General features: G+C 38.8%; 1 protein-coding gene across 1 annotated transcript; it reads left to right on the forward strand.

Moving 5' to 3' along the window:
* The first annotated feature begins 210 nt into the window (after nt 1-210).
* Nucleotides 211-10,772, forward strand: gucy1a1 (guanylate cyclase 1 soluble subunit alpha 1). Its single transcript, XM_042485551.2, has 8 exons — nt 211-739; nt 989-1,056; nt 2,001-2,089; nt 2,200-2,915; nt 4,940-5,425; nt 7,755-7,898; nt 9,067-9,221; nt 9,452-10,772. The coding sequence occupies exons 1-8, from the start codon at nt 359-361 to the stop codon at nt 9,588-9,590; spliced, it is 2,178 nt and encodes a 725-aa protein (XP_042341485.2). The 5' UTR covers nt 211-358; the 3' UTR covers nt 9,591-10,772.
* Nucleotides 10,773-11,031: the final 259 nt, after the last annotated feature.

The raw sequence follows: 11,031 nt of genomic DNA on the forward strand, positions 1-11,031 counted from the left end.
GTGCACTTGAAGTCCTCGTGAATATAACAGAAATATGATGATATGTTTATGGAGTGGACCTGTCTAGTATATGATGGGACCCAGTCCATAGGCTGATCTAAATAAAAAGTGCCTGCATGCGAGGAGTCGGCTGGAAATAATTTCTCATTGCTGATAGGTTGCTCAGCTACACCAGCCCCACTTGCGCATGGATTGGCCTACTGCCTCTTTTTTCTCCAGTTTCTCATTGGCTTTTGGAAATGATAGTTGCCTGCCATCATTTGCTCGTGCAGTTTTCAATGAATATTGTATGTGGTCTCTGGCTTTGGTGCTGCTGATCATTTGAATCGGCGGGTCGCGAGGAGGCAAAGTAACCTGGATGAGCACACCAGATGATGGAATTTCTCCCAGAGACCGCAGCTGCTCGACCAGGACCGTCTACCCCCGAAATGAGATAAGAAGAGCAGAGGCAGGAGATCATACAACGGGGAAGATGTTCTGCGCGAAGCTGAAGGAGCTGAAGATACCAGGAGAGTGTCCATTCTCCAGCAGCAGCAGCAGCAGCAGCAGCAGCAGCAGCGCCAAAAATAATGAGCTCGGAGACTTTGAGGAGCGCGCAACTGACGCCGCGGATTTATTGCCTATTTCTAAGGACGTGCACGGAAAAATAGGTGAGGATCTACCTCAGCAGAAGACATGCAGAGCCAAAGTTAACCTTCATACACTTGGGGAGAGCATCCGAAAATTGGCATGTCCCGAGGTGAGTCAAAAAATAAATTTATTAATAATAAAATTATGAGACTATTGCAAAACATGTTTGCACAGATTTATGGAAATGCAGTTGTTACGTCGCATGTCTGCCTTAACGCAAAGACACCATGACTACTTGAGACAAAAATATGGTAATCCCGTTTCTGTTTTTGGTTTTTTATTTGTGGGCGCTCCTGTAATTAAAGCTGCTGTTTAGTCAGACGATGACCTTTAACTCGCTGAACACTTTGTCATACAGTTTCAAAGGCTGCACACTGCTCTCCAACGAATGATGACACTATCAGATCAAACCAGAGACTCTGAAAGGTAACACGTTCTCTGTTTTTTTAATACAGCTGCCACCAATAACAACTACACTACTCCTCATAGACTGCTGGAATTACTACTACTGCTGCTGCTGGTGCAAAATATAGGCCTGAACAACCGAAAGTACCAAAGCATGTATTCCTAATCATAACAACAATGATGCTGAAATGTTGCAGCCTTATTTGTCTCTCTGTTTACCTCAATATCTCTTACAAATGTATCTTGCTACCACTACATTGATAGAAATGTTAAAAACAACATGTGACACAGGCTGCTATAGATACCTGAAGGCAGAGCAAAATCCCTTACAAATCTGCTGAAAAACACATTATTATAGACAAAAGCAAGCAGACCCTGAAACATTCTCCAATGATGTAAACAAAAAAATGGACTTCTGGGGTTGGACATGTGTGTACTCCTTAATATTTAGATCATTTGCATTTGTCCACCTAAAAAAAAAACCCATTAAAGTAGGAGAGGACTTTTATTTTGAAAAAATTAAAGACATTACCACCATAAATTGTTGTAGAAAAGGCACAAATCTGTACATAAAAAAATCAGAATCAGAATTCAGGACATTAGTGTTTGATACTCAAATTATTCTGGTCAAGTCTTTCAATTGATTTATTCAGCCAATATGAATATAATTATGGCACGGGTTACTTAGAAATAAAATAAAATTTAAAAAACATGCAAAAACCCCCCCCCAAAAAACCATTCCAAAACTTTTAATTCCAAGCTGCAAAACTGCAGCCTGCAGTCTTAAATTCCAGGAAAGTATACTTACAGTATTACAATATTCAAAATCTAAGATATGTAGTCTCATCACAATATTAATATAATATTGATATATGAATTGTCTAGCCCTAGTCAGATGGATTGACCAAAAAAATATGGTCCACTAAGTGGGTTGTGTGTCTGACTTTACATTTTTTGTCTCGCAGTCCAATAATTTGCTGTACAGACTATCAGAGTTGCAGTGATGAACCGGAGCATTTACTGGAAATGATGAACATTTACTCAACCAAAACAGGTAATACCAAATCTGAAGCTGGAATTACAAAATGTCATTTCTATTTTAATATTTTTTTTAGTATTGGTGGGCTTTACATCTTCACCTGTTTCCCTTAATTTGTCCAAAAGCAATCCAGATGGAAGCACTGAAAGTTGCTCTTGGCGAGGAGCTGTTCAACATGTGTTATGAGGAGGACGGACACATTTTGAGGGTGGTGGGGGGAGCTCTCCACGACTTCCTCAACAGCTTCAATGTCTTGTTGAAACAGAGCAGCACGTCACCCAACCCGGACAGAGAGGATTGTGTAAACGAACCTTCGGTGCTCTGCTTAGACAAGGATGTGGGTCTGCTTACTGTCTATTTCTTCAACCCCCGCCCGACCACTGAGCTCTTCTTCCCTGGAGTCATTAAAGCTGCCGCTCGCCTGCTGTATCACACTACTGTGGATGTGTTGATGGACCCCCCCGGTGCTAAAGACAGCATCTTGAAGTCCAGCCCGCAGCCCAGTCTTCTGTACACAGTTGTAGTCAAGGATGCTAAAAATCTGAGCCCCAGTCCGCTACGGGCAACCTCAGCTGGGACCCTTCCTACCTCTCTGTTCTCTACCATCTTCCCTTTCCATCTGATCCTGGACCAGGATTTGGTTCTGGTGCAAATAGGACACGGGCTCAGGAAGAGACTGTTCAGGAAGGATGGATTGAGGCGGTCTGCTACCTTCCAAGAACACTTCTCTATTGTCTCTCCCCAGATCAAATGTACCTTTCAAGGTATCCTGACCATGCTAAACACACAGTTTATCATTCGGATCAAGCATGGAGTCTCCATCGCTGAAAACACAGGGAAGGTATGTCAGCATGTATGGGAGACACGACACTGACTGATGAGGCAGAAAAAGCCTTTCGGTCATGGTCTTGATAGTAAGATAGAAAAAAAATATCATGCTATTTATGAGCAGTTGAGCTTATTAGCGTTGTACTTGGGTGCACTTGGCCTGAGGTAGAGATCAACATTATACCCCCAACGGATATCAGAAGCAAATGTCAAACCATTTTATCCATCAAAGGCACAGCCATGCTCGTGCTATTTATGCGGGGGTGCACAGCAATGGGTCGCCATGACAAGAAAAATAGTATGAGTGAGTAAACATGGCAATGGTGTAATAACATTCAACCAGAGATGATTCCATTCACTATAACACCAGCCTTCCCATGGTGGGTTTAATGTTAGTAGCTACAGAGTCTGATTAAAACAGGTAAAAATCTGTAAGTGTCTCTTCTATCTGGGGTTCATAACTTATTAACAAACTGACACATCCACTACACACAAACAGAAGTGGTAAGATAAGATAAGAAAACCAAAGGATAAAACATATGTTACAAAAACATAGTTTGATCTTTAGCAGTTGGGGTGGTGGTGTCGGAATAATGATAGGAAAAAAAAATAAGAAAGATGGAAGTATGTGCCTAAAAATAGAGTCCTTGGTTTAACTATTGAATAATTTAATTCTTATTTTTACATTAGACAATGTAGGTTTGTAATTGCTCATGTATTATTTTGATGTATCTTCAATGTGAATGTTTTGTATGCTATTTTATGAAACTACACAAAAAACAGTTGGTATGATGACAAATTAGTGCCCCTATTGGTTAGATTATGGTTAGGACAAGAATTGTGGTTTGGAGTCATCACCTTACATACTAAATTTAATGTTGTGTTATTTAAGTAAGTAATTAAGTAATTCACTTAACATACATTTTTGTAGGTTATGTTCGGGAATGTAAGGTTACATAGGTCAGGTTTAGGGAAAAAAATCATTGTGGGGCGTTGTTATATAACATACTTAATGTACAGTTACATACAGTTTGTTACATCTGTGTCACAACGGGTTCTTATTGGTTAACATAGAGTTACATACTTTATAATAAGTTTTTTTAGGTTAGGTTTAGGAATAACAAGTTACGTAGGTTCGGTTTAGTAAAACAACCATGGCTGGGCGTCATTGCATTACATAGGCAAAGTTAGCATTTGCTATGAGGATGTATTATGTTTACCATGTTAACCATTTTAGTTTATTAGCATGTTAAGACTATCAAATTAGCTGTAGACACAACTTTCAGTTGATGCTGATGGGAATGTCACTAACTTTGAAGGTATTTAATAATAAACCAAAGCATTAGACAAATAAAAACTTTGACCCCATGATGGTGCTTAATTAAAGGTAGGATCACATAAGTTCACATGGACATATGTCTGCACCAAGTTCATGACAATCCATCTAGTAGGTGTTGAGATATTTACTTTGAACCATAAATGTCAACCTTATGGTGGACCTTGAGCAAACGTCTGAGGAGTCAATAGTTTTCATCCTCTGGTCACCATGAATGTCTGAACAGAATTTTATTGCATTTCCTCCTATAAGTGTTAAAATATTTTGACAGTGAATAGAAAAAATGTGCTTGAATTAAATGTGTTGGTATTGTTTACTGTTGTGGCTGACAGACAGCTTTATACAGCTGCGCTTTCATAAATAACACATAAATTACAAGTTTGCCGTTCTTTATGTCAAGTGTTTAATTGGCTACATATATCTTAAGGGAGTTTATTTATGTCTGCATTGTATATTTATAAGTGCACAGACTCCACTGAGAGGAAAAACATTTTTCCTTGCCTGGCTGTGGGAAATATACACTTACAATGAAAACAACTAATTTTACTAATAAGCAAAAGCTTCAGGATGTCACCTGCACAGTTAAACTAATCAATCTTTTAAAAAAAAAAACAAAACAAATTTGTTGAGCTACAAGGACAGTTAGGCCCAATATTTTCCACAAACATGAACTTTTTTTTTTGTCTGATTTTTCCTTTCAGCTCATGGACCTTAAAGGTCAGATGATCTACGTTTCAGAATCCAACGCCATCCTGTTCTTGGGTTCTCCATGTGTGGACAAGCTGGAGGAGCTAACGGGCCGTGGCCTCTACCTGTCAGACATCCCTATTCATAACGCACTGCGTGATGTAGTTCTGGTTGGCGAACAGGCCAAAGCCCAGGACGGTTTGAAGAAGCGGCTGGGAAAGGCAAAGGCAGCCTTGGAGCACGCTCACCAGGCACTGGAGGAGGAGAAGAAGAAGACAGTGGACCTCCTTTTCTCCATCTTCCCTGGCACTGTGGCGCAGCAGCTGTGGCAGGGCCAAACAGTGCAGGCCAAGAAGTTTGACCGAGTTACAATGCTCTTCTCTGACATTGTGGGCTTCACGGCGGTTTGCTCACGCTGTACCCCGATGCAAGTGATAACCATGCTCAGTGAGTTGTACACAAGGTTTGACCACCAGTGTGGAGAGCTGGACGTTTATAAGGTAGGTTAATTAAATAATTTCACACGGGAGGGAGTGCTGTTGTACTAAATATCAGCATAGCTGTGATTATCATCAGCACTTGGGCTGTGACCTTGAGCCTATACAGCTGAACCACAGCCATGCTGATATTCAGTGCAACAGCTCAACCTTAAGTTGCTTTTATACAATAGTTCTACAAGAGCCATTTATAGAGAATGTGAGGGTACATCACGCCAAGTGAGATGGGGGGGTCCATCTTGTGAAGTGCACGCTCTGTCATCGCCATAATCAAAATGTATGGACTCTGTCCAACAACAAGATAGTTTACAATGTATGGGTATACAAGTGGAGGTAAGCATCAGGTCTGAAATCCAGCCTTGGGCTGCCAAGACATATGGATCGATGTTGTTTATCCAGATCCAGGTGCAGATATAGCATGATGTGGACTAAAAGACACATAATTTGTCCCACGCAGCCTTCAGCTGCTTAACAAGCTCTCATAAATGGTCTGGAACTGAACTTTTTAAACTTAACTTCACTTAACATTAACTTAAATTGACTTAACTTAATGTCCTCATTACATTTTTGGTGATAATGCTTTTTCTGATGTTTTTTGTATGTTTTTATGTTACATGTTGTCCTTTTACAGTTTTTATTTTTATTTGTGCAAAGCGAATTCCCCTTGGGTAATAAAAGTTTTGATTAGTTTGTCTAAATACCACTGTTTGACCACTGCAGCAGGCACAGGTAACGAAGCATGATCTTCACACGATGACGCCCCCTTCCAAAAAAAATTTAAGACAGTGTGATGTCAACCTCACATTCTTCTCATCAGTTAGCTGTAATTAGCGACAACAGTTCTGATTTGTTTGTTTTATTTGATCATTTACTTTCTCCCGCAACACAAATATTTCAACAACTAGAGTGGGATTGGACCATTGCCATGCAAAACAAACATTCCTGCACACTAGCTTGCTACTTTGTGTACACAAGGTCAAAATGTTACTGCAGGCCAGCTACTTTGTATCATGTGCATTCATTTTGAAGTTTCTGCATACTGTGCAACCAGGGAAATTATAGTCTGATGACAGATGCTTTGGTGGCATGTGTGATTCCAGTGAGTTATCAGCAGGGGCAGACACTACGACACTGGCTGATGACATAAGGGCACACCTTTGCAGTGAAGTATCTAGGCCTCTTTGTCCTCTGCTAACAATCAGTACTATAACCAGAATTTAACTTGTGGAAAAATACTAATCTTTTGCAGTGCAGTTTGTTACAACAACCTTTAATGTAGGCTAATTAATACAGTCAAATCTTTTGATATTGTGATATTTATGTCCTGGTAGTTCTAATATTTAGCTTACTATCAGTATCAACCTTAAAAACTCCTTAAATTCCCAGATGTATTTAAAGGACACACCCTCAGTGTGCCCAATTGTTAGGTAGCCATGGCTCTGTCTGTAGTTCACTAAAAACACCTTAATCTGAATAATCTTAAACACCAGAAATAAGACATATAAAAAGGTGAAGAATCTAAAAACAACTTCAGTAATTTAGGGATTTAAAAAAACAGACACACTTTCTCTGTTTTTTGACAAATAAATAGTCAACATCAGCTATTAGCACAAGGCCTATTAACAGTAAAAAGTCACATATGAAATTTTTTAAAGAAAATAATACACTATTTCTCAACAGGTTCAAAAGACAGATCGTGACTGAGATTGCTCAAACAAGTGTGTGTCTGCCAAAGTCTGCTAATCTACAAGGGAGGTTGGATAATGTAATCAAAGTGTCATGGAAGCATAACAGAGAGAGCAGCATGTTTGACAAATATCTCGTAAAACGCTAGGAAGTCAGAGGTTCCTTCAGGACCCTGTTTCCACTCCACATGTATGAGCCTAAAAATAGTTTCACTTTGTCTCTGCCACATAGCTGCTGAGTGCTCTCCGGTCGAGATTTACACGTACAAAGAAGAGGAAGAAGAAAAGCTTGTGGACTTTTTAATATGACCAGCGATCAAGTACTATTACAATTTAAGTTTTATTACTCCTCAGTTTTCTGCCCTTTGTCTTCTGGGGTGAGATGGAGAGCACAAGTCAGACTGTGAAGAGATTTTAATGAATAGCCACTTCACGTTTGCCATTTTTCTCAAGGTCTGTTGTCAAAGTAAATTTGAAGTACATTTTTTAAGTTGGAGTTTAAACTTTCAGGTTACACGACTGGATCTCTGAACAGATTGACTGATAAAAAAGGACGATAGGAGGGTGCACACACAGCTTTTGAAATCCTTGTCTGTGTCTCAGCTTCCAGGTTAGAAATCATTTTAATGATCCTCTACTGTATTCAGGTGGAGACCATAGGTGATGCGTACTGTGTAGCTGGTGGCTTACACAAGGAGAGCGAGACTCACGCTGTCCAAATTGCACTCATGGCCTTAAAGATGATGGAGCTTTCAGACGAAGTTAGGACGCCAACCGGAGAACGAATACAGGTGAGGATCAAATATTGAGTTAGCTAAAACTCATTATTCAACTTGCTGATTTGACTTCTGAGACCTCTACACTGTCTGCACTGTGCTACCGCATTTTACTGTAATATTACACAGTTGACGTAAAGCTACTATATCAAGAAAGAAAAGTAAATTGTAAATGGAAAATATTAAGATCTGTTGATATTTAGGAATCTTGAGATATTTTTCCCCAAACAGCAAAGCCTCCCCTCTTTCCCCCTTTCACGCTATATCTGTCCTATCTGTTGAAGGCAATAAAATCCCCAAAAAATATCTTTAAAAAACCCAAAACATTTGTAGTGCTACTTGTTGTCACCTTTAAACAAAGAGCTACGGTCAAGTTGGACAGTTACTGGCAAAGATGCTCTATTTAATTTCCAGCAGCCTTTAAAGAATGTACAGGAAGTTGCAGAAATATTTACATCCTGTTAGATCCATCTGAAGGCTATTATCATCAACCAGACATGTTTGTTAACAGATAGAACTTTCATTACTCTGAGACTAACAGTCCACAATCTTGCATTGAATATTACAATTACATAAAATAATTGTGATTTTCTGCAAAATGTGATGTATGTGGTCAAACTAAGATTCTTTTATTGTATTTGGCAACAGCCAGGCGTCTCCCATCATGCGCTAGGTCTTGCACTCAGTGAAGAGCAGCTGCAGCATCTGTCTCTAAAAAACTGCATCCGCCTCAATCTTGTGTGGTTATCGTTGCCCACATGTGCATGATGTCAAGTCTGGATCAAGCTGGACACAGATCTGACCAGTATGCATTGTGTGGCGATTGGGATTCTGCGCAGGCTTGGCTCATCCTGAGAGTCTATTTATTAGACGTTATGTAACTCAAAGTTCACTCTGTTCATATAGAACACAAACACAGGTCTCCTGTAGGGAAAGTCCTGTGCTGTTTGAACCATCCACCTCCCCAACCTGTCTTTTAACGCTGAACTTTGCTCTTCACATTTCCTTCCTTACTCCCATCAGCACAAAGATCTCTTGATCTCAGCCTTCCCAATTTTGTTAGTTATATACCAATTCTGGTTCATTACTTTTCGTATTTATATGTACAAAGAGAGCAGGAGAACAGCCTAATAAAAGACGAGCAAAAGCCTGAATCATGTGGAATGTTTCATTTTTTCTTCAGATGCGAATCGGCCTCCACACTGGCTCAGTGCTGGCTGGTGTTGTTGGGGTGAAAATGCCACGCTACTGCCTTTTTGGGAACAATGTCACACTGGCCAACAAGTTTGAATCCTGCAGCCAACCTAGAAAAATCAACATCAGCCCTACAACCCACAGGTGAAGTTATAGTCAATCCAGGTTGCAAATATTTTTTTGCATTTTAAATTAGAATTGCAGTACTTAACTTTGCTCTAGATTTGAATGCATCAATACTGTATAATATATTGTTTTTCCCCCAGAACTGGTTGTTTCCGTAAACTTAATGTCTTATAGGAGCACTGTGTTTCCTCTTGTGTCAAATAATTTACTAAATCATTTTTATATTCATGTTTTATTTGTGTTCCCAGATTGCTGAAGGATCGGCCCGAGTTTGTCTTCATTCCTCGGAGTAGACAGGAGCTTCCGGCCAACTTCCCAGAGGACATCCCTGGTGTTTGTTACTTTTTGGAGGCGTCCTTCAAAACTTCAAAACTGACTCTGAAATGAAGTCAAGCTGCTGCAGAGCCCAAAAGCATTAGATATGACGAAATATAAACATATCCAGTGAACACAGTGCGAACACCATGTATATTTTGGTTTGGGTTGTTAAGTTATTGATGATATTGTCTATCAGTCAAAATCTTGCAGCTGCTTTATTACAGACTTGTCAGTTTGATGTCAAACATGAGTCTTGTCCCTGTACAATTATCCATTTGTACAGTTGTAGCACAGAGAAATACTCACTTCCTTAATTTTTCTTCCAGAATGAGTCATCTCTGCAAATTAATATGATGTAAAAAGTGGCTTTCTTTGACTGTTTTCTTTATTTTAATATTTAAAGAGGTACAAAATACATAAAACGTGCTAAATGTGGCCAAAAAGGGCATACCATTTTTCTAAACAAGTCAGTAGCTGCTTCTGGTTTGCTGTTAGGAGTTAAATATGTCATCTTGCATAATATGATAAATACATTTTGGATGTTGATCCTCAATGTGATGTTGCTAAACAGATTTGAAAGTTTTTGTTTCCTGTAAATATCTGACTGGTCCATTCACACCTGTCCAGACTACACAGATACCTGCTAAAAGCACCTTGGCCTGTTGGCACAAAGATAAAAATAGAATTAGCTTTATGTGTTTTGATGGGAAATTTTATAAAAAATAAATTTTGAAAAGCTGAATCAAATTCAAAAGTTATTCAAAAGATTTTGGAGACATCCTGCCTTATTAAGCTTAGATTCACTCCCATAATCGATTTAAGTGATGCACAACAGATTCAGGTGCCTTATGGGAAAATGGACAGGCAAGATTACAAATGTTTGATGTTATTTTACCTGCTGTTTTTTCTTTAAATATGGTTCAATATGAATTTATGTGTCAATAATTTCTTCCAGAGGTTTGTGGTTCCAGATCATTAAGTATTTGTAATAAAATGTAACTTACACTACCATTGATTAGACATAAAGCATTCCAAGGTTGCATTTTCCTAATGTAAGTATACATGTATTTTTTACTTTTTCTCCACTGCACACATTTTTACTATATTCATTACATTGGGTTCATGGCTCTCCTTTCTTATACAGTGAGAAGACAACACAACAGGATCACAGTGAATGTTATCCCTCATAATGATGTGCTTTAATCATTATTGTAATGTAGTCAAAGCGCAATAAATATTGGCATTAATACATGTAAGTGACTCTGTATTTATTCTGTCATATAGAAGATTTGCAATGTAAATTACACTATTGACACAAACTACAATATTATGTGCAATGATGTAAAGTAAGTGCGTTGACTTAGGTATATGCGTCTATAGGCAAATTATAGATTTTATTTACTTGCATATTACTTTAGCACAGTGATACTCAACTTGCAACCCGTAATATGTGGTGCAAGGTACTGAAACTTGTCTAATTCACCACAAAAATACATTAATTCAGAATGGA

The sequence above is a fragment of the Plectropomus leopardus genome, chromosome 3 (genome assembly GCF_026936395.1).
Source record: "Plectropomus leopardus strain MGB_pleo_1.0 chromosome 3, ASM2693639v1, whole genome shotgun sequence".
NCBI lineage: Eukaryota > Metazoa > Chordata > Actinopteri > Perciformes > Serranidae > Plectropomus > Plectropomus leopardus.

Coding starts and splice junctions, on each gene's coding strand:
- gucy1a1 (XM_042485551.2), top strand. CDS start 359: ATGAGCACACCAGATGATGGAATTTCTCCCAGAGACCGCAGCTGCTCG. Junction 2,916..4,939: donor TCGCTGAAAACACAGGGAAG/GTATGTCAGCAT, acceptor TTTTCCTTTCAG/CTCATGGACCTTAAAGGTCA. Junction 7,899..9,066: donor CAACCGGAGAACGAATACAG/GTGAGGATCAAA, acceptor TTTTTTCTTCAG/ATGCGAATCGGCCTCCACAC.